Source organism: Amphiura filiformis, chromosome 3, assembly GCF_039555335.1.
Source record: "Amphiura filiformis chromosome 3, Afil_fr2py, whole genome shotgun sequence".
NCBI classification, from domain to species: domain Eukaryota; kingdom Metazoa; phylum Echinodermata; class Ophiuroidea; order Amphilepidida; family Amphiuridae; genus Amphiura; species Amphiura filiformis.
The window spans coordinates 19,429,553-19,456,508 of record NC_092630.1 but is presented as its reverse complement, the minus strand read 5'-3'; the positions used below and the strand labels follow the sequence as shown (position 1 = coordinate 19,456,508).

The window sequence follows — 26,956 nt, the reverse complement described above, 5'->3', positions numbered from 1 at the left end:
ACTGGTCATCTTAAAAAATATTTAAACGAGCCCAAAAGGCCTCAAAATGAGCAAAGAAAACCGTTGTTTTTACACGTGTTTCAATGGGAAGATTATTTAGTGGTGTGCGCCCTGATCATGTCAATCAGTTGCTAAGCAACAGAATTGATTGATTGCGTGTTTTTATTTTAGAAAATAAGATTTTACCAGTTTAAGCAACAAATTTGATGGGATGAATAGAATAAACAAACTGAATCACTGTACATGTATCAAATTGTATTTGTTAAATGTTTTGTGAGAAACTGATTTTGGTTTGTACATTTGATTTGACATCTATAGAAATCGTGCAAAATATCTCGGAAACGCCATCTGCCGTCGAATTCGGCAGTTGGCTTCATGCATGCATGCAACACGTACGCATGAACACGCACCCAAACAATGAATGAAAAACACGCATAAATTGGACCACAAAATGGTTTGTATACACAGGTGATATTCCGTTATTTCCGCAAAAAGGTATCTAGGTAGGTTAACGAATAGTAAACTTTAAGGCCAATGGAACTCGATTACCATGCAACTCTCACGCATTGGCCGTGACTCCGTGAGTCTCACCAGAGAAGATGTAAAGAAAAGGAGATAGATCCAGCTTATACAAAATTTGTATAGGGACTGAATTGGTTACAGCGGTAAAGCTTATGGCAACAGTTATGGTCATGTGTCTTATGGTGGGACCCCAAAATACCTGGTGGCGTTACATTTTTCTCTCCTCTTTCTGATTTAACTTGTTGTCACAGGGCTATTCTTGGTCCAATTGCATCAAGTTTGGGCTCATTATACAGCTTGTTTATTCTAATTTTCAAATATGTTTCACAATTTGGAATTCAATTTTGTTTAATTAGTGAAAATTATTAAAATGTTAACGAAGAAAAACCTGGTGGATAAGTGGTAGAGGATAAGTGGTAGAGGAGTATGTACAATCTCTATGGCAAATGCTTTAAGGGGGTACTACACCCCTGGCCAATTTTGTTTCTATTTTTGCATTTTTCTCAAAAATTATAGCACATTGGTGACAAGTAAGATATGTATATTATAGGGGCAAGGACTACAACTACTGTACTGAAATTCAGCAACTCAAAGCAAGTAGTTATTGATTTATTGATCAAATATTGGTTTTCCCTCATTTTTGACTGTAACTCCACAACTGTTGTCTGTGCTGAAATAAAATTTCCAGTGGAGTAGTTGTAGTCCTTGCCCCTATGATATACATATCTATCTTGTCCCCAATGCGCTATAATTTGTGAGAAAAATGCAAAAATAGGCACAAAATTAGGCATGGGTGTAGTACCCCCTTAAAGACATGACATCTTTTTGAATTTTAAATTATATCATTGCCAAAATATGTGCTTTTCATTGCAAATCATACCTCAAATGAAAGCTTGTTCATTCATTATTCATATTCAGCTATTAATTTTATCTAATCGTGTTTACAAGTATCCACTGAGAACCGCAAGTCACAAGAACCACAATTTTTTCCTATTCACTTACACACAAATGCCAAGATTTTCAGTCACGCCATGCATTTTGGCTTTCAATTGTTGTATCTTGAGAATTATACCGTAAACTGGGGCTACTTCGCCACATTTTTTGGATGTTATGGTGCGCCCTCTTTTTATGTTTGCATGAATTGTTACATATAGGTGGTTTTAGGAAAGCTATATGCCAGTGCATTTTGCATGTAGTATGAAACCATTGGGGCACTCTGTGCCCCATTAAAAAAAACATTGGGTGGCAAAAGTAGCCCGTGGGTCGGGCTACTTTGCCAGACCTATTTTGAAGCAAGTTCAACCTTTGATTAAGGCTTCTTTGCCACCCTTTGGGTTTCTAAAATATAACAGGAATGACAAAACACCTATCTGAACAATCTAGAAGTCAATACATTGGGTGGCAAAGTAACACCATGGTACTGATGTGATCTGACCTGAAATAATAAGAACTATTGGTATGGATAACTCTGAAACACCCTTTGAACCATTTAACTTATAGATTTCATTCTGGTTTGAAGGGTATTCCAGAATTAATCTATAAATCTATTCAAACTGTCATGTAACATATAAATTAGGGTGGCAAAGTTACCCTGATATGGGGTGGCAAAGTAGCCCCCAACACTTCACAAGGCTGTGAGGGTACAAATCTACAGGTTGAGGGTTTTGATATTTTATCTCAGTAGTAAGGACATAATAAAGTATCAAAGTATACATTGGGGGAATTTGTAAAGTCAGTACTTGCGACTGTGGGGTCGATATTTCGCAAAATATAAAAAACGTGTAAAAAAAACCCAAATTTTAAAACTGATTTTCCAAAGTTACTAACCACCATATATATGAACTACATATGTACAGGTATATGGCATATAATATATTTTCACATGGGCAAATTGGAATCCTTGTGTTATTTTTTGTGTACTCTACACTAAAGGCATATATCATTTTACCGGTCGGGTGGCAAAGTTACCCCGGTGGTGGCAATGTAGCCCCGGTTTACGGTACACCCTAAGATAGGAAATGTATACATTTTTGGAAAGCTCTTTACCCCAGGAATCTAAATATGGAGTTAAAATAATGTAGGATACACTCTAAAGAAAATGTTTTCAAAAATGTAATCAACATTTGGTGCATGAAGTTGTAACGTATATTTGTGCACCCTGTATCACCACTTTGGTCAATAATAACATAGCAAAAGTATACATTTTATTAAAGCTCATAGTGTTGCCTGCCAGAAAATTAGATTACATTTCAGGTATTCCATATCAGTAGCAAATGCAATAAATTATCAATTTACTAGTAAAATTCAAATTTTTCATGATATCACCCTATATATTTTCTTACGCACCCTGTATACCAACTTCAATTTTGCATAGTTGGATTCCTTGGAACATAAGCTTTCCAAAAATGTATAGTTTTGCTGGTGTGAGATGTATAGTTTTAGGCACGCATCAATTTTAAGTGAAAAGGATGACAAATGATCAAAATCAGTGCTGTAACGCAAATGTGCCTCACCATATGACACATGACCTTATGTCACTTTTGAGTTGCACTTGTACTCACTTGGATTATAACACACTCCAAATTGTTGCTTGTGTACACAGAAGTTTGGGTGTATAATCGATGTCAAAAACCGTTCTGCATTCCAACAAAAAAGCCATTTTCCAGTTGCGTTTTTAGCATAGTTTCTCTCGCCACACACTCGTATTTATTTACCTCTGCTGATGCCGATTGACTTAGTCTCCTTGCCGGCTAGTTTGGTTCCGCTCCCGCCATACAGACACCAAACTGTCTGCGAAGGAGACTATAGGTTTACTTCCGTTGTCCAGCTTGTCCATGCAAACAAGGTTCGCGATGACCAGGAATTTTCGACGGTGTAGGCTAGTCCTGCCAGCAAGACTTCAGTCTTTATCATTTAAACATAATAACATCTACTGACCTGAAGTCTTGCAGCGGTGCACTGTACGTTTAAGAAATCCAAACTTCAAGCATCAAGAAATATACCTTGTATTTGTCAGTTTTACCTCAGAGATGCTGTAGACCCTCTCTACACAGTGTAGAAACATCACAAGTAGAATGCTGCTCAATATGATAAATCCAAATCATGAAAATCAAGACATTTTGCAGAGCAATATTTTGACCACTTTTGCACTAAGTAAATTACTCCCATGAAGATTGCAGGTTTTGCCAACCCTGGGAATTTTGAACCCACCCAAAAGATGAGATCAATGTTGATCAATTACCTGAACTTTGGGAGTATAGACTAGTACAGTGGGATTAAAATCATCCAAGCACGCCCAACCCTGGTACAATGGGATTAAAATCGTCAGTGCATGCCCAAACTGTCCTTGAGAGAGAGTTCCTCAGCTGCATCCTTAGAGCCCAAAATGAGCCCACATATTGTGATGTTTCTTATTTGTGGAAAAGATAATAATAGAGTGAACTGTAACTCTAGGTACGACGAGTTACAGTTACTGGAACTACGGTGTAGGCGCGAGAAATTAGATATTTTTGCACATTTCCAGTGCACATCCAGAATTGCTCGAGAACTCTAGCTTCGAATTTGCACCATAGGCGAGATCCTGGGGGGGGGATTTATCCCCCAATATTTTGCCAGGGGGATGGTCCATACAATCATCCCCCTAATGTTGATGCCTGATAATGGGTTTCTGACCAAATTAACCTCATATTTGCCCATTTTAGCCCCAAAAGTGCAAATTTTTGCGCGCTTCGCGCGCATTTAAGCTACTTTTACACCATATTTCATCAGTTTAGCTTCAAAATAGCAAAAATTTTCGCGCGCATTTATATCATGAACTAATTTTGTCGCCAAAGGGTGCTGGATTGACTATACTTCAAGATTTTTTTCCAACTTCATCCCCCCCAATGTCAAAAAGAAATCTACGCCACTGATTTGCACACGATAGTTACGCATTCGATGCTAGAGTACTTTACTATGGTTTTTCAGTCGGACAGCGGTTCAATTTTTTACACCGGAGGTTATTTATTCTGTTAATGTTGAAATTTGAATGAAAGTTATTTCGATGAGTCAACTGTATCTTTTGAGCAAGATTTGCGTATTTTGGACAGTCTAAAATTTTGCTGAAGTGTAATTATAGCGACATTTTGATGCAATCGCCTGTCGTGATCGGCTGCGTTTACTTCTGACCTTCCATTGCTTTACACGGTGTCATGCTTCAGCGAATCCGACTAGATTTTGAATGCAAAGGTCTCTAGCCTAGAATGTGAAGCTATCGGTGAGCAAATTCTTGGCTAGAGTTCTCGAGCAAATCCAGAAGCTTGAAGTATTGTAGGAGAGAGGTAAGTAAGTTATTATCACGTATAGGGGATTGCAGGTAATTATACAAAATGATTTAGTGGTGAAAAATATCATGTAAAACACAGAGTGGTCGTGAACAAATTCAGGATGACAATATCGACATCCTCCCCGAATAGGAAAGTAACAGCGTTATACTAAAATGCAGTAAACCTTTGACGAGCGCGTATTGTAAGTATACATCGCGTATTTACTGCGTTGCGCGCACTTGTCTCTGATTGGCTGCAGAGGCGATCTGTTGTTGCCGAGTGGAAATTTATGAATGAACTGTGCGCCATACGCGTTGTTAGTGCCGAATTTGCAACATCACGGTAGTCGCGCTCGTCAAAGGTTTGCTGCATTTGACTGTAGTACGGCACTAGATCCAGCTATCCTCAAACAAAATATGTGTGTTGCCGCTCATTCAAAAGCAATCACGCTATTTAGGTTTAACAATAAAATACAACAAAAGGGTTTGAACCCATGACGGGTGTGATACACAAGTTGCTGCTTACTAGTTTTAGGAAAGGTCAGTGTCTGTATACCATCAATACTATGCATACCATGCATGCAGATCCTAACATCCAGTTTATTTCAAATAAAATATGACCAAGTTCCATGGCAAATAATAATTTTGCACGCTTGGTTACGCTTTTCAACCTCTACGATTTATGATACAGACTATTTTCAATTTAAATCAAAATATCTTTATTAGGTTTGCAGGAAATTACAGGAAAATACATAAAACAATAAAATATAGATGATCAAAAATCATCCCTTTTCTAACAAAATCCTAAAACACTCTCCTAAATAATTAATATATGTTCCAAAATGGGCAGATTTTTTTGGAATCTTTACAACACTACATTTCTTTCTTATAGTATCCACGTGTGGTATCCCTTCAGAGCAACATCAGGTACTTAACACACACGTGTCATACTTTCAAGGGATTCTCTATAGAAACATTGGATATGGTTTCAATTCTGGATTGAAAATTAATCAACCGTAGTCGGCAACACACATCACATCAAAGGCTACTTCAAGTAGATGTGTAACTACTTGAGAATAAAGGACTATGAATAGGTGCGACAGGATTACCTACGGGATTATCTCAAGGATATAATTTCGTTCTCCCTCCTTTCTTTACATCTTCTCTGGTCTCACGCATTGTTGGGTCACTTTCTCACGGTCTCACGCCAAGGTAGTATAATCTCACGCCAAGGTGGTAAATCTCACGCAAAAAGCTGGAAAATTAGTAAAATCCCACGCATCATCAAAATAATTTGCTCTACCTACCCCTCCCCCCCGGCTTTTCAGATTATCGCGAGCGCCGTGGCTCCAATAATGGGTCAAAATGAACATTGTAGTCGGTAAATCCCTGTACGCTGCCTCGTGTCTCACGCCAAGCAATTCCAAAAAGTTGACAGCCCTGCGATTATTACTTGTTTCCGATTGGATGTTTGAAAAAAAGGACGTTGAGGTCCTTAGGGAGAGCGTGGCGCACATGCATAAAATTTTGTGTTATTCAGCCCATTTTGAGGAAAAAATCAGAGTTGTGCATGTAAATTTTATTTTCTAAATCGAACCCTGGGTTAGGGTAGGCCTACTTGCCTTTAGTGCATGAGGTCCCGGGTTCGATTCCCGGCGGTGGCGATTTGCTGGGATATTGACTTGGGAAAAAAAATCATGATTTGATCGTTGTTTTTTCATAAGGGAAGGTAAGCAAAAACATGACAACAGTAATTGTGGCCTAGTTAAACATGATGTCCTCTTCTCCTATTATGAGGTCTGGACTATTTTAAAGGCCTGCCCTAGCCCCTGTTGGCCTAGGCTAGACCTTGCCCAACATGCCAAAAACATGATCATGATGATAAGGCCAAAAAAAAGTTCGTCTCAAAGCTTGCGCGCGTGTTTGTAAAATCCCACGATTTGACAAAAAACAAATGCGGAATTTTTTTTTATTTCAAAATTTTTTTTAGTTTTTTCCATAAAAAATCGGCGAAAATCAGACTTTTTTCTCAAAATACTAAAAAAAAAAAAAAAAAAAAATCGATTTCGCATTTATTTTTAAATTTCTTGTGAGCTTTGAGACAAACCTTTTTTTTTTTTGGCCTAACAGTTCATCAAGTATAAATTAACATGTGTAATAGCTTATACCCTGGCCTAGGCCTTTTAAAATGATACTAGCAAATCATGTAGTACTGTAGCTGTTAAAGTCCTAGCATGCCTCCCCTAGTGTGTTTAGTGATGCTAACTAGCAGGGGACCTAAAATGATCGCCAATGCTAGTAAATGAACATCATAAACTCGATGGAAAAAGATGTAAGCCTATAATATGTTAAAACATTCTATTAGACTATAGAGGTACGTTAAATCTTGAGTCGAAAGTTACAGACTCAACTTAATCTCAATGCCAACTCATTAAATTATTTTAAAGTCAAGTCAGAGTCTAGTCAGTTTAATACTGAAACTTGTGAATTTATCCAAGTTTCCTGCCGCGTTACCCGCCCGCATCTCTTTTCCATATTCGGCAAAATTTTCATTATTTTCAGGCTGAAAATACCAAATCTGGTCACACATTAACAGTTCTCATCCAACTGCAACCAAGCTTGAGCCAAAGCTGAATTATGGGAGCTTTCATGTAATCATGATAATGGTGGTGGTGTTCAATGCCCGGGTTCAATGTCACACACTGAGGTCAAAAGTCATCTGCGGTCAACTTTAAATAGGCTGAAATACAAAATATGTTCTCACAAGAACAGTTCACATCCGATTGCAACCATAACTTGAGTCAAAGCTGCATATGAGCTTCCATATAATGGTAGTGTTCAAGGTCAAAGTGCATTTGAGGTCATTAACTTATCAAATTGGCTGCAAATGAAATAAAAAGGTTGCACAAAAATGCAAAAATTTTGTTCCACATGATTATTACTAGATGTGTAGTGTTCACTACCCATATCTTCGGATGACCTAGACCGCCATCCTTATTTTTTAATTCTCTCTTTCTCTTTTTAAGGATTGCCTGCAGCATAAATAATTATAGGCAGCAGTAATGGAGCATAAATTGTCTGAGCACTCACTGCCCCATGAGCCTTTACCAAGGTCGCCAAGCATAGAAAGTTCCATCAGTCAAACCAAAAGCTTACATATCATAGATGATGAGATCACCAGGGTAAAAGATGACCAAGAACTAAATGAAAAAGTTGAGAATTTACTCAAAAAGAAGATTCAAGAAGGTGACAAGAATGCACTCTTTCAACTTGCACAGTTTTATTTTGAACAGGTAAGGCTGTATGTTTACAAGTAGTCGGGCTCTCATTCACGCGCGGATGAGAAATAGTGTTCACTTTATGTTTGATACGGTTTCTGGACTGAAATTTTGCGTAGAACACGCTCCCGTAGTCCACCTTAATTAAAAATGTGCCCAAAGTACTTATTTGAACGGCTTTTTCAGGCCGATGGTGGTGATTTGAGTGTCTATGAATATGTCTGTGGACATGAAAAAGTTATTTACATAGTTTATCAAAATCCAAAATGGCTGCCTTATACAAAAAAAATTCAAAATGGCCGCCAAAATGCCGAACATTATTCTAACTTATTTGAATGGCGCTCTTGGCCCGATGGTCGTGATTTGGGTGTAGGTATATGTTTGCGGACATGAAACGGTCATTTACATTGCTTATAAAAATCCAAAATGGCTGCCCTATGCCCAAAAATTAAAAATGGCGGTCAAAATGTTGAATATTTATATAATATTGAATGGCTTTGAGTGTGATACAAGAATATTTTTCTATCGAGTGCAATATATTCTTGTATCACACGAAAATAAGCCATTCAATATTATTATTATTATTTATATCAGGCTTTTGCTATGCGATAAAATGAATTTAAGCTTACCTAGCCCCCGGACCTAGCCACCAATGTAAGCTTACGTACCTTTTGACCTTCTTGTTTTCTGCTCTTTACTCTCCAAAGACAATTTCAGAATAATTATATAGGTTTATTTGTAGGCCTAGATGTGGATTATATTTCCTAAGGTTATCATCATCCAGAATTGTCGCGAATTAGGTTTGTAAGTTTACTTGTTTATACTGTAAGAAATCTCCTGTGAGCCGTTACGGTGTCTGTATTGTTGTGAATGTTGTATCATGACGAGTGTTGGTGCTGTCACCATAGTAACGCGCGACGCATACGCGATACGCGTACAATATTTAAAAAAATATTGTAAAGCATCCGGGTATTTTGCAAATATTGTACAATATACAGTTTTATTGTATCGCTCAAAAGCCTGATATAAATAATGATAGTCTATATCATTTGAACAGCATTCTCAGGCCGATGGTGGTGATTTTGGTGTCCAGTTATATGTTTGGGGACGTGACAAAGACATTCAGCTAGTTTACAAAATCCAAAAAAGTTGCCCTATGGTCCAAAATTCAAAATGGCGGCTAAAATAGTGAATTTTAGTAAAAATTACTTTGCCAGTGAAATCGTGCCTATATATCACTTTGGGCGATTGCATCATCACACCACGTGGGATGCACGCACGAACAGCGCATATATCAAGTAGTATTTTGTAGTACTCAGGCGTGTTAGGGTTAAAAAGTTGAGAGCAAATTTTCTCACAAATAGTGGGGACTAGTACTTTTCACCTGCTTTTAACATTCCCTCTGAAAAGTGGACTTTTTTTGCAAATCATCACCCAATGACCCCCTTTTTCATCAGCTTACACTCAATGATCCCCCGAAATGGCTTCAAGGCCTTTACTTTGATCAAGTTTCCAATGCTGAGGGGACACAGCCGGCTGCAAGGCGCGTGACACAATGGTGCTTCGTGGCCATTCAAAAAGGTGGCGGCAAAAACTTCGAGTGTGCCCCCCCCCTCTTTCCCAAATTCCTGGATCCGCCACTGTCTTAGAGAAGAAGTCAGTTACGACACACGTAGGCCTACGGTAAGCCAACATTAAGGGGGTACGAAAGGCAAAATCAAGTTGCTCTGATTGAGATTAAAATAGACTTGTTGCAGAGAGATATATGCAAAATAATGTTAAATCTAAAATTTGAGCCAAATCGGACAAACGGTTTTTGAGATATTGCTGTTGAAAGATTCTTTGTATTCTATTGTTTTTGCCAATATATTGATGAAGTTAATGAGGAAAATTGGCAAAATGTGCTCATTAATATTAATTTTGCCAATATTTTGCCAATATTTTATGAATAAACCTTCATACTACTTTTACCTTTTAAATTTTGACCTGAACTTTGCTAATGTGTCTCTATGACCTAAACCTTTAACATGTGATTTTCCCACTCATTAATTTGCATATTTGCATAATTAATTAGCCTTTTGTATAATGCTAATTAATTATGCAAATATGCAAATTAGATGGGTGGGAAAATCACATTTTAATGTTTTAGGCCATAGAAACACATTGGCAAAGTTTCATGTCAAAATCATATAAAATAAAATTAGTATGAAGGTTTATTCATAAGATATTGGTATAATATTGGCACACATGAATATTCATGAGCACATTTTGCCAATTTTCCTCATTAACTTCATCAATATATTGGCAAAAATGATAAAATACAAAGAAACTAAAAACATGTATATCTTGACAACCGTATGTCCGATTTCCTTCAAACAAAAACTATTTTGCTCAGTGTACTTAGCTTAACTAATTCAATTTATTCAAATGGTTCTAAATTCAGTTTCTGTTTTCCAGAAACATCGTTTCGAACCACCTTAAGTGCGTCCATATCATGCGCGGCCGATGCGCGTCAAATGCAACATTCTTAAAATTTTCACAGAGCATCAATCTTGAATAATTTAAATATTGCAAAGTGTTTTGAAGATTTTTGTGAATTTAAATCTTGTTCGCGAGTAGGCTCCGAGATGCTTTGACTTTCAGCTCTGATTTATTTGTATATTGATCGGGTACATATTGCCATTAAACCATCTGACGTTCATTTTTGCAAAACTATTCAATCACTATGGAAATAAAAAAAAAAAAAGAAACAAACAAAACTATTCATTATGTAATGTATACATATATTATTATGTTTTTGAATATCACAAAGTACATAAACATTGTGCCTTGACTGTTAACAAAAATAGGACTTAGCTCATTTTCTGAAAGAAAAAAGCATAGCAGTATTAGCACTAGCTTTTGTGCAAAATGCCCGGCAAATTGTGTCTGATACAGACTTTGTTCTTTTTTTGGCCGCAATATTTGTTTCCATTCATTATACTCATTCCTGGTGTTTATCTTGTTATTGCTGTTTTCTGTAGGAACTTTATGACCATGCCCTAGTTTATTTCCAGCGAGCATCTGATAATGGAGATTACCAGGCCAAATACCAGCTGGGCATCATGTATTATGACGGTTTAGGTGGCAAGGAACACCACGTAGGTATTATACAAGAAACCAACTTTTTTGCAGGAAGTGTTTTTGTAGATAATCAGCTGATTACATGCAGTTTTCACTAGCTCATAAAAGAGTAACCACTAAAATCCGGGCTTTGCAGTTTGTTAAAAAGGTCATGCCAAAATGCTCCACTGTCCTTGATCTGGACTCTTAGGGGTGGTGCAATAATTATGTGTACCCCGGGGTGAATTCTCAAAATGGTCTGCCAAAATCGCTGCCCTCTTTGGCCGTGCTAAAAACCTTTGCCCCCCCCTTTCGACGTGCCAAAAACCTTTGCCCCCCTTTTGACGTGCCAAAAAATCTTTGCCCCCCCTTACACATGCAAGATTTTGGGGAACCCAAATTTAAAACCTTAAATTGTCTTAACATATAATGCGAGGGGAAATTTTGCATATTTGAACGTGTTCGTAACGTTTTCCTAGGCGTAATATAGAAACGGTGCCCAAAATATCTGTGCCAAAAATTGCTTGCCCCCCCTTCGACCTGCCAAAATCGCTTGACCCCCCTTTCGACCTGCCAAAAATGATTGCCCCCACCTTTTGGCCTGCCAAAAATCTTTGCACTTCGGGGTACACATAATTATTGCACCACCCTTAGTCCAACTAAAATCACACATTTGATGCGCATTTTCCAGAATGGCAGCTGGCATGCAGAAAACTAGTGCTGCTGCCAGCATTGACTCGTGGTCAACTGTGACGTGACATGACTGTTAGACTTTCCTTGGATCGAGTTGTGTATGTTGTCAATTCAGTCAATGTTTGATTTAATCCCTCCATGATGAAAGTATAGGGAGGGAGGGTGTTTTAAAAATCAACTCATAGAAACTATGTCGTTCCATATTATACCAACAAAAAAAAGGATTTGACAATATGTTTCAAGTTGCCACAGCAACAAGCAACCACGTCCGACACATCATCCCATGTGCCCAATACAACATAGGTAGAGCTTATTTTGAAGGGTATGGCGTGAAGCAGTCCAATGACGAGGCAGAGAAGTGGTGGCTGCTAGCAGCAGATGACGGCAATCCTAAGGCAAGCATCAAAGCACAGACAGCGCTTGGCATGTACTATTCCAGAGAAGAGACACTAGATTTAAAAAAGGTAAACGATTTGGTAATTTGGCTTAAGCCATGATTTCTCTGTGTTACAAAATTTAAAATCCGTGTTACAAATTGGACGATTTCCGTGATTTTCTGTTTTCCACAATAAAGCAATGAAAAGTTAAAACAAATAAGTTTTAAAAGTTTATTTTGTCTTATCTTTTACTGTAGTATGGCCAGAATCTGGCATCGAAGGCCTAGAATTAATGCTAGAATGGATTGTTGAATGGTTGATTACTGCTAAATAATCACTTTTCTTTGTTTTATTTTGCAAATCAACACAAAAGGTAGACATTTTGCACAGTTTTTCACTACTTTGTGGCTTTTTCAAATTTCCGTGAGCAAACCCCAAATTCTGTGATTTTTTCTGTTTTTCTGTATCACGGAGAAATCATTGCTTTACATTTGACTTCATTAGCATTTGATGTCAGTTGCAGTTATTCACATGAGAGATATGGCTCTCTCACACTATCCTTTTCATTATTGGAGACTTTATTTAGCAGGTTGCTTGAATTACATGACATTGATAAATTAAATCACAATTTAAATCTCTTGGCATTGTGTTGAGCCACTTTGGTTGACTGTATAGGGATGTTATGTGGTTGGAGAGGGAAAAAAATCAAATATATAGGTACATGTACAAAAGTCTGGTTTAAAGAAGAAAAAAAATCAAATTCTTGATTTTAAAAAATCTGCAACCTGTTATTTATTTTTATAATGTTTTGGTTTATTAAAGCTAATGATTAAAAGTTTCTTTACCTACCAAAATATATATGATCAACTTTTCAGAACAAAAAGAGAAAAAAGAGGGTGCAATAAGGGTTCTGTTTTTTGAGGACACCCTGTATGCTCACTACAGATGATGTAGTGAGTGAGCCCTCAATCTTTGAAACAAATGACGATTATAAGTGAAAACTAGTATTGAGTTTGTTCCACCTTTGAGCAAATTCAGGAAGTAAAATCTTACATTCTAAATCAGAAATGTAACTGCAGATGATGTGTACATTGTGCAATGTGTGTATGAAAAGTGCATTATGTTGCATTCACTTTTTATTTAAGTTAAGAGCCTTGCTTTCATCAACAACAAAATTCTTACTTTCTTGCAGAGTTTATAAATAAGATGGTTGGCCCACTTGTAAGTAATATTGCATTAAAGGAGGATTTCGTGATCCTAGCATCCTCTTTTTATGACATTTTTCAGTAGATATCCACGAAAAAAGCTTATTTCCAAAATTTCAGTTGATTCCGATTTTTGCTTTGCGAGTTATGCATGATTATGTGTATTACACTGTTCCATAGACAATGTGTTGTAATTTCATTCTGGTGCACCAGAACGAAATTCAAATTTGGCGATATTTTTGCTAAACGAATAAATCTGTAAGAAATATTTGGTACATAAACATTATGTAGCCAGAGGTATCCAGTGGTGTAAAAATCTCAACTTTTTTGGGAAAAGTGGGGGATGAGGCTGTGGATCACTTAAATGCCCCTTTAAGTGGCAATAATGACACTGAATATTATTTTATTGACATGCTCACATTTGAGAAAATTGCTCTTTTTTTACAATATCAAAGTGGAAAACATAGGAGAGTGGTGGTCAAGTAATTCACATTATTATAAACACTGAGTTTCAAGAAAAAGCATAGTTATTCATTCATTATCATAGTCAACTTTTTAGGGAGTTTTTCAAAAAGCGAATGTACATACTTTATGGCTATAAAGGTCTTGATTTTGAGGTAAAATTGAATGTAAACTGTTCTTTTTGTTGGTACACAAAACTTGTTTAGGGGATGTTGTGAAAAAATATGTCATGCATGTGTACACTATAATTTTTTGCAGAATTCCTTTTACAAATTAAGTGTACTGCTATCCATCCAGCACATATTATTTTCCACAAGGTCCTATGCACCGGGCTATGCACACGCTTGACGTCGCACACGCATACGCGATGGTTAATGCATAAAAGGAACCTTGCAACAGATTATATTGCACTTGGCCCTGGGGTTGAAAACAACTTACAATGAGTAAAAAGAAATATGACAGACACTCAGTATTATTGCAGGCTGAATGGGAACATTTTGAGTGTCATTTTGCAGCAAAGTCATAAAATTGAACCAATATTGCAGCAGTTGCATTGAGGTGCAGTGCGTTGATTTTATGATATTTTCAGTATTTTTTACTGTAAGTCGCTGACTGCATGTGGTGACCTGGTTTGACCTACAGGAGCAGCAGAAATGAGGGAATTCACAGCCAATTTACTTCAGCACAATTTACAATTTTCTTCCAAGAAACTTTCAGATTTTGAAACAAGGACATAGTGCATTTTTAGCTCATTTGCCCCAGCAAATGAACTATAGCCGTAGTCTAAATTTGTCTATGTTTTTTACTTTCTCTTGCTACATCGTTTGAGCAATGGAGCTGCTAATTTGAGGGAGCAATCTTTGCATGATCGTTCATGATTGTTACTTAATTAGCTAGGAAAATTCGGACGGAAAGTGTGATTTTTGGAGCATTTTCTTATGAAAATTTTTACCAGATTTCATAGAATAGTCTCCTTTACAGACTGTTTGTGGTGCTGATCATATTACAAACACTGTTCTAACTCCTTGATGTGGCGATTTTGTAAAAGAGATGTTGAATTTTAATTGCTTCAGTGCGGCTTCAATGTTTGCTTTTCAGTGTTGCTTGCCATACATTTTGCAAGTCCATAGATATTGCACCAAGGCTAACTAATAACTCAATGGTGCTGCTATGTGCTAATAATGTGTAATTTTACCAATTGGGAGGTTTTGGGGACCAGTAAACAACTATAAAGGCTTAGCAGTCATAAAATACTGAGCAAATAAACTGAGAGCTAATTAAATACACTTAATTAGATCAGGCAAACATGTTGTGAAAGTAATTATATCGAGAAGGTCGTATCTGCAATAGCTACCCTATACATAATCTTAAAAATAAAGCACTTGACAGCTATTGCATAAACCCTACCTAGATGTGTTTTTACAATTTTGTATATAAGAGATAAAGTACACATTAGGCTGAGTTCACATAGAAGTATATGGTATACGGTATTAAGCTATATGAAATACGCTCATTCGATCAGGCTGAGTTCATATAGGAGTATACTATGTGAACTCAGCCTGATCGAATGAGCGTATTCAGATAGCTTAATAGCTTAGTATGTCAGTTTACCCATTTTCTTCGTCTTATCAAATGCTTGTAACTTTACTTCTTGAGGTCACATTGCATTCAATGAGGTGTCATAATGTGCAGAATTAGATAGTGCATCTATTAAAAAAATGAATTTGCCCACATGTTTTAGGTTTTTAAAATTTGGACGGTATACGCTGCACTAAAATCGAACACGCGCGATTCCCACTATACTATACTATACTATACGCAGGTATACCGCCTTTTCGAATAGCTCTTATGTGACCCGCTACTATGAAATTACCTTGCTCGATTTAATCTATACGTGTGCACCTGCAAAACGTGCATCGTATACCCGAATAGTATACTTCTATGCGATCGTAGCCTTATGTGACCCGGTACTATGAAATTGCCTTGCTCGATTGAACTATATACGCGTGCACCTGTAAAACGTGCACCGTATACCCGAATAGTATACTTCTATGTGAACGCAGCCTTAGGGTTTAGGGCAAGAAAACCCTATCTGCAATAGCTGCCAGGTGTAAAATGTGTACTATATAGAATGCAGACATTACCCAAATGTCTATGGAGCAGCTATCACTGCAAACCCAGAACGTCTAAATTCAGTAAAACTTCTAGTATTGGAGATTAGATATGAATCTAGAGTATTAGCCTTTGTTAAACTGATACTGGACAAAATTACTTATGGAAACAATTATTATAGACACATTCATGGTCTGCTAGCTCAGTCCCTCCCAATTGGTTTGATATACACTTTTTCTGAAGATCATTAACTATTATTCAATGTTGATTGTTGTACAACTATATGTAAAATTACTGCTCAAATAATACTATTAATAACATCACCATTGAAATCCATGCTTATTGTTTGCAAGCAATTCACTGAACTGGAAATTACTCCTTTGCAATGATTTATAAGAGCCCATAATGTTACCCATGTTTGCTTCTTATTCCAGAACCACCCATGTGTAAAATGCACCCTATGCTGTTTTGGGCTTATAGTGTCTAATTTTGAGTCTATTTATCAGACTACATTTGAGGTCTGATCTTCTGGATTGTATACTCCCCAAATAGTGGTCTAAATTTGTGCCTATATTTAGTAATTAATCCCTCATTTAGCGTGTTTCTATTGAGTCCCCTGCATTTTACCAGTAAAACTGTTCGCCGTCAAATAGCGCTAAAGGCGGATAACGGTCAGTTTCCATTGCATGTTGTTTACCGGTAAACACTCGATGAACAGCGCCAATTGACACACCTGAAAAGTTTGCGGCGAAAGGTCGTGGCACTGGGGTCAATCCCGGTCAATCGCAAAGCATTGTGGATTTTAATATTGTAGTATTTTCTTAATTGTTTGGCTAAAATGAGGTAGCAAACACGAGAAAAGAAGACTGAAGAATAATGTTTTTTTATTAGCGTTTTCATTCGTTCTCGTACATCAAATTACGCCATTGGGAAATCCCCTCAGTGATATCGACGTGAGTACTCAGTATTGTTGCGAAAAAAAAAAATAGGTCTTAGAATTTAATCTTTCACAGTTTAATTTCAGTTAATATTCTTTTTAGCGAATAGTAATTTAACATCAACAACATAATATTAAATTCATGAAATCTTTCTAATTTTCTGAAGCACACACCGCCATGGATCCGAGTTGATTTCTATTTATTTCGCATGCACAGCTGGATTCATCCGCTGATGTTGTTGTTGTTGTTTTATTTCTCATAAATTTACTCATAAATCATAACTCACTTAAATATTTAGCATAATATGTATAATGCAGGGATAATGCATTATGAATATTTCTTCCATTTACTTTATTTAAGCCTATAGCAAGTGAGTCAAATATTTGTATGTGATTAGGCCTAAGAATTTTTGCGAACGGAATGGTATAATCATGATAATCATGGTATAATACATAAACAAGCTAGCTCATTGATGATGCAGAGGTCAATTTCGCGACTCAACTTCCGTTTTCTTCCCTGTATGCGCATTCAATCGAACGGAGTGAGTTTCTATTGACGTTATCGGTAAGCGTGCCCCCGCTATTTTCCTTCCTCAAGAAGGAAAAGCGTTACCGTAAAAACTCGCCTCTGTTTACCGGTAAATAGCGGGGAAGGTCAGTTTATATTGAGCAGAATTAATCCCTTTACCGTCTTTTTACCGGTAAATGGTCCCAATAGCAACATACTAATTGTTACTGCCAAACCAATTTTAGACGATCTGCTGAAATATAGGCACTTGGGGTTTGCAGTGTATGGTCCTAAACCCTCAATATAATTGTTACTTGTTTTCTTCTCACCCAGTTGTTTGTCTCCAAGATAAGTACTTAGTGGTCCAATTAACATTATTGTTATCTTATTGACTATGCAGCTCGTAAAAATTTGGCCCTGCTTTATATTAAGGTGAGACAGGTGTAATCGGTTTTTGTGTGAAGATCATAGAAATTTAAAACTTGGTACAAAGTAATTGATATAAACAAAAAATACTCAAATGTTAAGCATATTAATTAACTAATTTGCATATTTAATTAGGGAAAATGAGCTACAGCACCATTGGTGCTCTTGTTGGCATTGTTGTGGTCAATACAGTTATCGTGAATGAATTTTGGCTTTGTGTTGCATAGAAATTGGTGATGTAATCTTTGTACAAAATGCAAGCTTTACCCCCATGATAGTAAATGAGCATGTCTTTCTTTTAGAATATTAGTAATATTCTAAAAGAAATGCCAGGAATTGTTGAAACAACTAGTAACCGAATAGTGGATCTGTTTGGGGAAGGGGATGGGGTAGATACTCACATCTCCCGGTTCGCAAGGAACATATTTGTGCTTTGATTGATGTGTGTGCCCTGTTAATGAGCGTTATAGGCTGGGTGTTGTGTTCCTTCATGAGCACTGCTCTGATCAAATGAAGCTTTGACGCATAATCTCGGGTCATAATCAGCCAATCAGATTACCAGTCTATGATTGTCAGCTGATTGTGGGATTATTGAATTAAGGGGAATTAGCCAATCGGGATACCACCTCTGTGTTTACGCTGTGTACGCGCTGAAAAGATAAACAAAGCCCATACTTGTATAGCTGCATGAGTAGTATTTGGAACTTCCAGTTTTCAGTGGTCAATGACTTCTGCCTTAACAAAGGAGGCAAAACTGCTATGAAAGTTCATCTACCTAGTAGATGAGTAAATGGGAGCGTTCACTCAAACAGGAAGAACTACTGAACAGACTCATTGAAAAAATCAATTATATTTTTTCTAGACCTGTCCCTTCTTGAATTTCCTTTTTAGCTTCTTTCTTTCTTTTCAGTTTCTTCTAGGTTGGCCTATCCCCTCTTTTAATATTTCCTGCCTAGCTTGTAATTTTCCGTTTCCATGTTATTTATTAATTTATTTATTTAACCCCGTTGCCATTATTTTTTAAATCTGCCTTTTCTTACATTTCCCTTGTGATTTCCCGTTTGCATGAAATAGCCTTTTTAATTCTGTTCTTACTTAGCTTCCTTTTTTTCACATTATTTATTTATTTATTCTTTCATAATTTTAGCTTTCCTTCCGTACCGGTATTCTTACGATTTTTTCATGACTATAGTTTCCTTCTTTCCTTCCAAATCCTTACGATTTTTATCATCTTGGTAATCTCTTAACCCCATCCCGGATCCCGTATCCTAAACCACAACCAGTAATCCATCCAAAGTAGGCCTAATCCCGTTATCCCATCCCATACCCTAAACCATAACCCGGCCATACGAAAGTTGGCTATGCGAATCTGTGTACGCCGTGCGTGCAAGTCAAGGGGCTCGCGTCGTGTACGCCGACATGTTAACGACGGCGCGGTTATGCTAGACATGTGGACGCGTTGGTTGGCATAGGCTGCGCCGTAAACAAACAACCGCTATATAATTGCCTGAAAAACTCACTTTTTACTGATTTTGAGGCCAATTCTTTACCGTTTTCAACCAAATAAAGTTTAAACACGTTCCCGTATATTCCCCGATCTCTCGTATGAATTTGGCGACATTTGGATCGAAACTGACGGAGCTTTTACGTGGAACCCGCCACAAACTCACAACATTCCCCTATTTATAGCAAGATGACTCTATCATGGGCGATGTTGTATTGTATACCTGCTATAGAAACATATCATTGCCATTTCTTAACGTCCCCCACCACAGGGATTGCAATTGATACCTAGCTAACAATGGTACAACAACTTTCAATTGCATTCATTAGATACCCACACATAGGTATCATATTTTATATTTTTAAGTCCTACTAGCTCATTGCTTTGTAGAACAAAGGCTTGAAAGTCATTTTGGGGTCTTTAATTGATTCTGGATAAATTAAGCTTGGGCTCACCTCCTGAAACTTTCGGGCATTCTGGGGAAGGGCCAATCATGGTCACATGGCGGTCAAATTTTCAGAAAATGCTCCAATTATGTCAAGTAGTATATCAAAATACTCGTATGGTCATGAGGATTCCAAAATGTATAGTTTGTTATGCGCCAGACCTTTTAGAGGGCGCTTTGATGAAAAATTTCCAAAGGTCAACAACCTTTTTTGAATAGTTAACAACGTCTGATTTTGGTAATTTTGGTGTCTAATTACGGTATTTGTTTTTTTCTCTACAATGTATCTTGACTTTTGTGTTTACAAACCTTCGTTATTTACACACCTTTATATGGGGGCAGTTACCTTAATTACCAACCGCGTAATTCTAGTTATATTTTTTTTGTACCACTCGTTCATTTGTGCATGTTATCAGGAAGTATTAAATTAATGTATTTCTTTCCGGATATGTAAATTCCTCTATTGCAGGCCTTCTTCTGGCATTCAGAGGCCACAGGAAATGGCAGCTTAGAGTCACAAGGTATGCTAGTTCCATTAAGGTGCGGGATTGTAACTATCTAAATTATCCTGACAAATATCCAATTAGCTTCAGCTATTAAGCTATTTAGATATTTAAGATATTTGGATATTATTAAAAGATATTATGGATAATTTGGATAATTACATGTAGTTGCACCTACTGATATTTTAGATATTTGGATATTTTAGATAATTCGGATATTTATATATTTCAGATATTTGGATATTTTAGATAATTTGGCTATTATTAGGGCTAATTAGGATAATTTGGATATTTTGGATATTATTATGGCTAATTAGGATAATTTGGATATTTCAGATATTTGGATATTTTAGATAATTTGGATATTATTAGGGATAATTAAGATAACACCCAGCAGATGTGAATACATCAAAAGTGTAAAGTCTGATTCAGACTCCACATCACAGCGTGATGCGATGCAATAAAAACTGAAATCTGAGCACGGTTTTTATGAGCTCGGTGCAAAATTGTCCCAGAGATCATCCATTTGCCTCATCAATTTAGATTTATCTCTCTGAGGCTATTGCCGGGGTGGTACTCAGTACAAATGACCATACGGGGACGTGCCGCAAACATGGGTAGCATTTTCAGCCTTCTGGTATATCAATGACCCCTTTTTCAAAACCTATTTTGGTATATGAATGGGTCCTTTTTTCAAATTTTTTTCGGAAAACAGCCCAATTTTTCCTTAATCTAGCCAAACTTTTGGGAAAATTTGTAAAAACCAAGACAATTTTGGGTAAATTCGGCCGAAAATTTTGACTTTTGGTATATCATTTATGGGTCTACTTCCAAAATCTCAGTGGCACGTCCCTACCAAAACCAAACTTCAGTACCCCCCCCCGGGGCTATTGTCAATGCATCTTCCCTCCAGGCCTTTAAATTGCCATTCAATCCCACCTCCTCTAATCAGTTCTCCATAATCTATATTTTATTTTATTTTGTACTGTCTTGCTTTTATGTATTTTATTGTAATGTTTTGATTTTACTGCAAGGACAATCCTTCAATTTATTGTCTTATCAGTATTGGATCTGCTTGGCTTGTGCCAAATGTTATAAAAATATATACACAGGGGTACCTGCATCAGGGCAAAATTTCCAAATCACCCTGCTGACCAGCTGTCCACAGGAAATCATGGGTGAATTCCCTCTCTGCGGTTCTATCTACCCGCATGCTGCTCATGTGGTGATAAAATTGACATGCCCATGCCCGGAATTAGCATGTTTAAAAGCATCTTTATCAATAAATACACTTCTAGTGCCCGTTTCTATTCATCGTTATGTATTCTTCTCCCGTGCATTATTTTTGCGAACTACCCTTCATAGCCCAAATCATATAAACCTGCATGCTAAACAATGCATTATCTAAAACCCGCACGCTAAACAATAGATTCTAGATAATACGTGCACGCTCAAATACTAGAAATACTACTTTCACATAACTATATAGTAGAGTTAGGTGGCGCTTTCGACACAAAGGTCACATAACTATATAATTGTCTGTTCGGTATATATACCATCAAAAAAGTACGAATATACATTCTGTGGTGTTAAAATGGTATAGATACAAACGGTGTTCTATTTTGCAAATATCATTGTCATACATTATGATAAACTAGCGGGACACCCGCGCTTCGCGCGGGTCCCCGCTAGATGAGTAAATGGGAGCGTTCACTAAAATAGGATGAATTTCTGAACAGGTAGATTCATTGAAAAGGTTTTATTTATCTAAATATGTCACGTCCCTTCTTAATTTTAAAAATGCTTCTTTCTTCAAGTTCTTTTATCCTCTGCATAATTCGTTCCCATTTATTTCATTTCCCGTTTCCATGTTATTTATTTATTTTACCCCGTTTTATATTTCCTGCTTTATAGCTTGTGATTTCCTGTGTCCATGTTATTTATTTAATTCTGTCCCGTACCTTAAACCATAACCCGGGCCGGCCCCTTACCCGTATTAAAATCCTCATCTATATATTTTTTTTGTTTTCCCTTTCTTATCCTTTTCATTTTTCCCCGTATATTGCGTCCACTGGTACGCAACTTTGCCTATGCGCCCCTGTGCGTGCGTGTCAAGTGGCGTGTGCGCCGACGCGCTAAAGACGGCGCGCTTTCTAGATGCGTCGGTCGCGGGGGGGGGGGTATTATTTGCCCCAAATTCTTGACCGTTTTCAACCAAATAAACTTCCCTTGAGTCTCGATATATTCCTCGATATCCCGTATGAATTTGGCGACATTTGGATCGAAACTGACGGAGCCTTTAATGGACTCACATAGATACAACATTCCCCTATTTATAGTAAGATGACCTCAAATAAATCAAACATCAAATGAGAATAATCGAGCTTCTATTAATTAAAAAGGGCCAAAAACAGGTGGATCATAATTATATTTATACAAGATGACACCATTGCAAAAAATTCAGCATTTTATAAATGAAATACATGTAGGCCTATATCTAAAATAACATGGCCGGGCCCGGGAAAAACACACTAGCGCATAATATCATGATCATGCTTTATAATACTGAACAAATTGTAAAATCCCAATGTCGTGTGTTTTAATATAAGTAGATTTTTTAAAGTTTAAATTATAGAGCTATAAAGTCCAGTTGATATGTTTTTTTTCTCATCTCAATTCACCGTAGTACTAGTCGGACATCTAAATTGATCGTTTCCAGGTGAACTGGTACAGTGCTCTCTGTGTTCGAAACCACGATATTAAATGATCACAACATAAAGTCAATTGGTTACAAACCATGCGTGAATAAGTTACTAAAGTATGACGTATGGCGCAATCGATACCATTGATAGGTAACTTTTACAGGGATTGATTTTCTTTACCAGTTAAATTTTACCTAGCTGGTCAATGACCTGACGGTGTTTTTAAAATGTAAGATATTTTCCCTAATATTAAAACTAATATAATGAATGCAGCAATTAATATTGCCTATTGTTTTAATACACTCAAAGTGTACGACGGATAATGTACACGTGCAAATGCATTCGTCAAGATAATTGCACTTGCCATGGAGTTATTGCATTTAGCTCTCGAGCCTATCGGCTCTCGAGCTAAATGCAATAACTCCACGGGCGTGCGATTATCTTGACTAATGCATTGCACTCAGTTCATTATCCTTATCAAACCTCACTTCAATAATTTGAGAACAGGGTGTCTTTTTAACTTTAAAACTTATTATTTCTCTCAAAATTCCGTGCCGTCAATGGAAAATGTGTAATTTTTCACTTTTTTCGGGGGCCTACTCACATTAAATTTAACAGCCAATTAAAGTGATAGGACTTTTTCTAAGAACACTGCTGGTTTATTGATCTACTTGAGCTAAGGATTCTTGTGATATAAAACTTGTTTTGATTGGATAAGGGGAACAGGGTGACATTTTGCCCTAAAATACGTCAACGAATCAGGCGATATAGCTACTATCAAGCATGGCGAACCCGGATGTCTATTGACCGGGGGTCATCGATCATCAAATAACTCCCTATGCATGGTGTGCATGCATGCATGCATGACGGTAGGTCATAATATATAGTTCATGCTCATAGCACAGCTGACTGGTCAAATCTTTTCTGCCCGAAAGTGGGCCTAACTTTTCCATATGTACGGCCGAGTTACTTCTAGCGAGGTCTGTTTAAAATGGTACTATATACAAAAGCCAAAATGTGTAATGATGTTAAGTAATTTGTTTATTTTGTTTCTAGGTGTTTTAGGTGTGATGTACACTACAGGACAAGGCTGTCGTCAAAATTCAGATTCAGCATTTGAATGTCTGAAAGAAGCGTCATTGCGAGGCAATATTTATGCAATGGGGAACCTAGTGACTTACTACTATGGCAAGAAATTATACACCAAAGCAGCAGAATTGGCTCTCAAGTAAGTACAGGTGAAATGACCATCACACAATTTAAGACAATTTGTTTAATATCAGTCATACATAAATTCAATACATTCAAAGAATATTTTATATATAACAACACAACACCAAATTCTACCATGGCTTAATTTCTTGTTATCCACATTTATCAATAACTTGATCATCTTAAATTGTGTGTAACAATTGAAATATAATCACCCAGTGAAAGGTGTATTATCCCACATAAATCCATCTTTAACCTCATAATTGTATTGAAATCATTACATTCATAGGCAATGAATATTTATATACTATGATATCATCAAGTCCCATAAAGTTGTATACAAAATTGGTGTTAAAAAAGTTTTTGAAAAATCACAGCAGCAGCTCAGCTATTATTGACTGCTTATATTGGCTGAAATTGCCTAAATCATCTGACTGGGAAACCAACAGGCTGACGATCACATTTCTGTAATAAATGGGTTATTGTGCTGCACAGTTCACCAATAATTTGCTTTTCCTATTTCAGAGTGATTCAGTGAACTTTGACAGCCATTTGACCTCTGATACTGTTCTGTTTACAAGATAACCTAATGAGCTTTGTCTCCTTACTCATTTTGTGCTTTCCAATATGCTTTCTTGTTCCCATTACAGGGTGACCCAAATAGAAAAAATTGAAGACATTAGTAAGACCACAGACTGCTTACCAGCATTCATTGCTAAAGGTATAGCACTTGGATACTTTTACTATGCACGCTGTTTGGACTTGGGACAAGGGGTGAAACAAGACAACCAGTTAGCAAAGAAATATTACTCAAAGGTATGTCAAACTAAAATTTTGTGGTTCTTGGCTTCCACAGTTCTTGACGCAAAGCATTGACCGCAGTGTCTCCACATTGATACACGTTGTTGTAAAACAATAGGATATTTTGGAAGAAAAAAAATCTTAATAAAAAAAAATGCAAATTAGCTCATTATCATAATAAAAAATAAGCAAATTAGCCCCGAAATATGTTTGAAAGAAAATCTTTTTGAAAAAAAATATTTGCACATTTTTTTCGAAAATGAAAAACTTGAAAAAAAACTATGCAAATGAGCTCATTATCATAACAACAATTTAGACCAAAAAAAAAAAGGTAGCTGGAGTTTCTAACAGTGGCCTACCTATCCTAGAATATCTGAAGTCAAACCACCTATCAATTCAAGAGATACAGCATCCGGACAGAGATGACTAATTTTAGTGCAACATATGCAAATTAGCTCATTATCATAACAAATATGCAAATTAGTCCTAAAAAATAGTTTCTGTCCATGGCATACTTATCCTGAAAATTTGCAGTCAATCGCCTATCCGTTCTAGACTGCTCTGCATTCCCCCTGGCTTTTTTTGATAAACAATTTATACCATTCCATGCATAAAACATACCACATCCCAGTGACTGCCCTGCCCAGAGAAAAGAGGGACTGCTCTAGTTGAATATGACCTGTGTGACCCACCATATCTTAATACATAGACTCAACCTCTTTCATCTCCAATCTGAGATGAATGTTAATGAAGTAAAAATCAATGTGGGTGGTAAATCTTAACTAATAACAGATAGGCAAGCATACATGTTTATGCATTAGCCCAACCCACTGTGTTCACTGAACCCAACCCACGTGGGGTGGCTCTATCTGGGTCAGGTAACATAAACCACGTACAGGATCTGCATTTTTAATGAGGTAACATCATAGCCACTATTAGAGTGCATAGTTCATTGTATATTCCAAATACAGTAGACCAGTTTTCTCATGGATAGCTGAGCTGTTGAATCAGAACAGGATTGGTGGATTTTCCATGGTCAAAGGGATTTAGGGGGGGGGGGGGGCAATAAATTAAAATGGTCTTCAGTAGACTAATCCGTTCAAGAGATACAGCATCCGGACGGAGGTACAGATGGACATTGCAAAAAAATTCAATGAGGAATGAGGATGAAATGAAAACAAACTCTGAAACAGTGAGATTTTTAATGCTGTATCCGTTCTCCGCTGTGGTTTTGGTTCTCGACTGCGACAGTGTTCAGATGACTCTGCCTGTTATACGCGGTGCATGTGCAGCTGTATCTGATAGTATCAAATAAAGAAGTAGTTGCAGAGTGTTTTCTAAAAAATGTTAATTTTTTTTGCTTTTTGTTCTTCTTGTGCAGGCGTTTGAATATGATGGTGCCACGGCTCAGAGGCTACAAAATATGGTAACTCATGGCAAGGTATAGGCTTGACAACAAAACCAACAAGTGCAGCTGCAACAATAATAGCAGCAGCAATAAACAGAAAACATACTAAAACCCTAAAATCAACAACAACAGATATCGACCCATAAACACTTGAGTGTCATTTTTGACTCTCCTTAATATTGCTATTTTTATGCATAAATGCACAATTCCTACTTCACAATTCCAGAATGATACATTACAAAGAAGTGTTTGAAAAAAAAAAAAAAAACATTAACTTGGCATGCCAGATGAAACACAGCTCAATCTTAATGCTTTTGTTTAACCTAACTGGGAAAAAATTCAATCAATATTGGGGGGAACAGGAACCCTTATTTTACATGTTTCTGAAAATACTTAATCACAGACTTTGCACAAGTCGAAGCATTCAAAATCATGTGCACCCCTCTTAATTGCATT

At 36.9% G+C, this 26,956-nt stretch overlaps 1 protein-coding gene across 1 annotated transcript; it reads left to right on the top strand.

Moving 5' to 3' along the window:
- Positions 1-187: 187 nt before the first annotated feature.
- Positions 188-26,746, top strand: LOC140148168 (LRP2-binding protein-like). Its single transcript, XM_072170030.1, has 8 exons — positions 188-503; positions 7,852-8,118; positions 11,127-11,243; positions 12,114-12,362; positions 20,344-20,395; positions 24,136-24,307; positions 24,942-25,107; positions 26,474-26,746. Exons 2-8 carry the CDS (start codon positions 7,888-7,890, stop codon positions 26,537-26,539), a joined length of 1,053 nt encoding a protein of 350 aa, XP_072026131.1. The 5' UTR covers positions 188-503; positions 7,852-7,887; the 3' UTR covers positions 26,540-26,746.
- Positions 26,747-26,956: the final 210 nt, after the last annotated feature.

Excerpts from the sequence above, each read along its gene's own strand:
- LOC140148168 (XM_072170030.1), top strand. The coding sequence starts at position 7,888 with ATGGAGCATAAATTGTCTGAGCACTCACTGCCCCATGAGCCTTTACCA. Across the intron at positions 11,244-12,113 it reads TAGGTGGCAAGGAACACCAC|AAAAAAGGATTTGACAATAT; the intron begins GTAGGTATTATA and ends TTATACCAACAA. Across the intron at positions 24,308-24,941 it reads GCAGCAGAATTGGCTCTCAA|GGTGACCCAAATAGAAAAAA; the intron begins GTAAGTACAGGT and ends TTCCCATTACAG.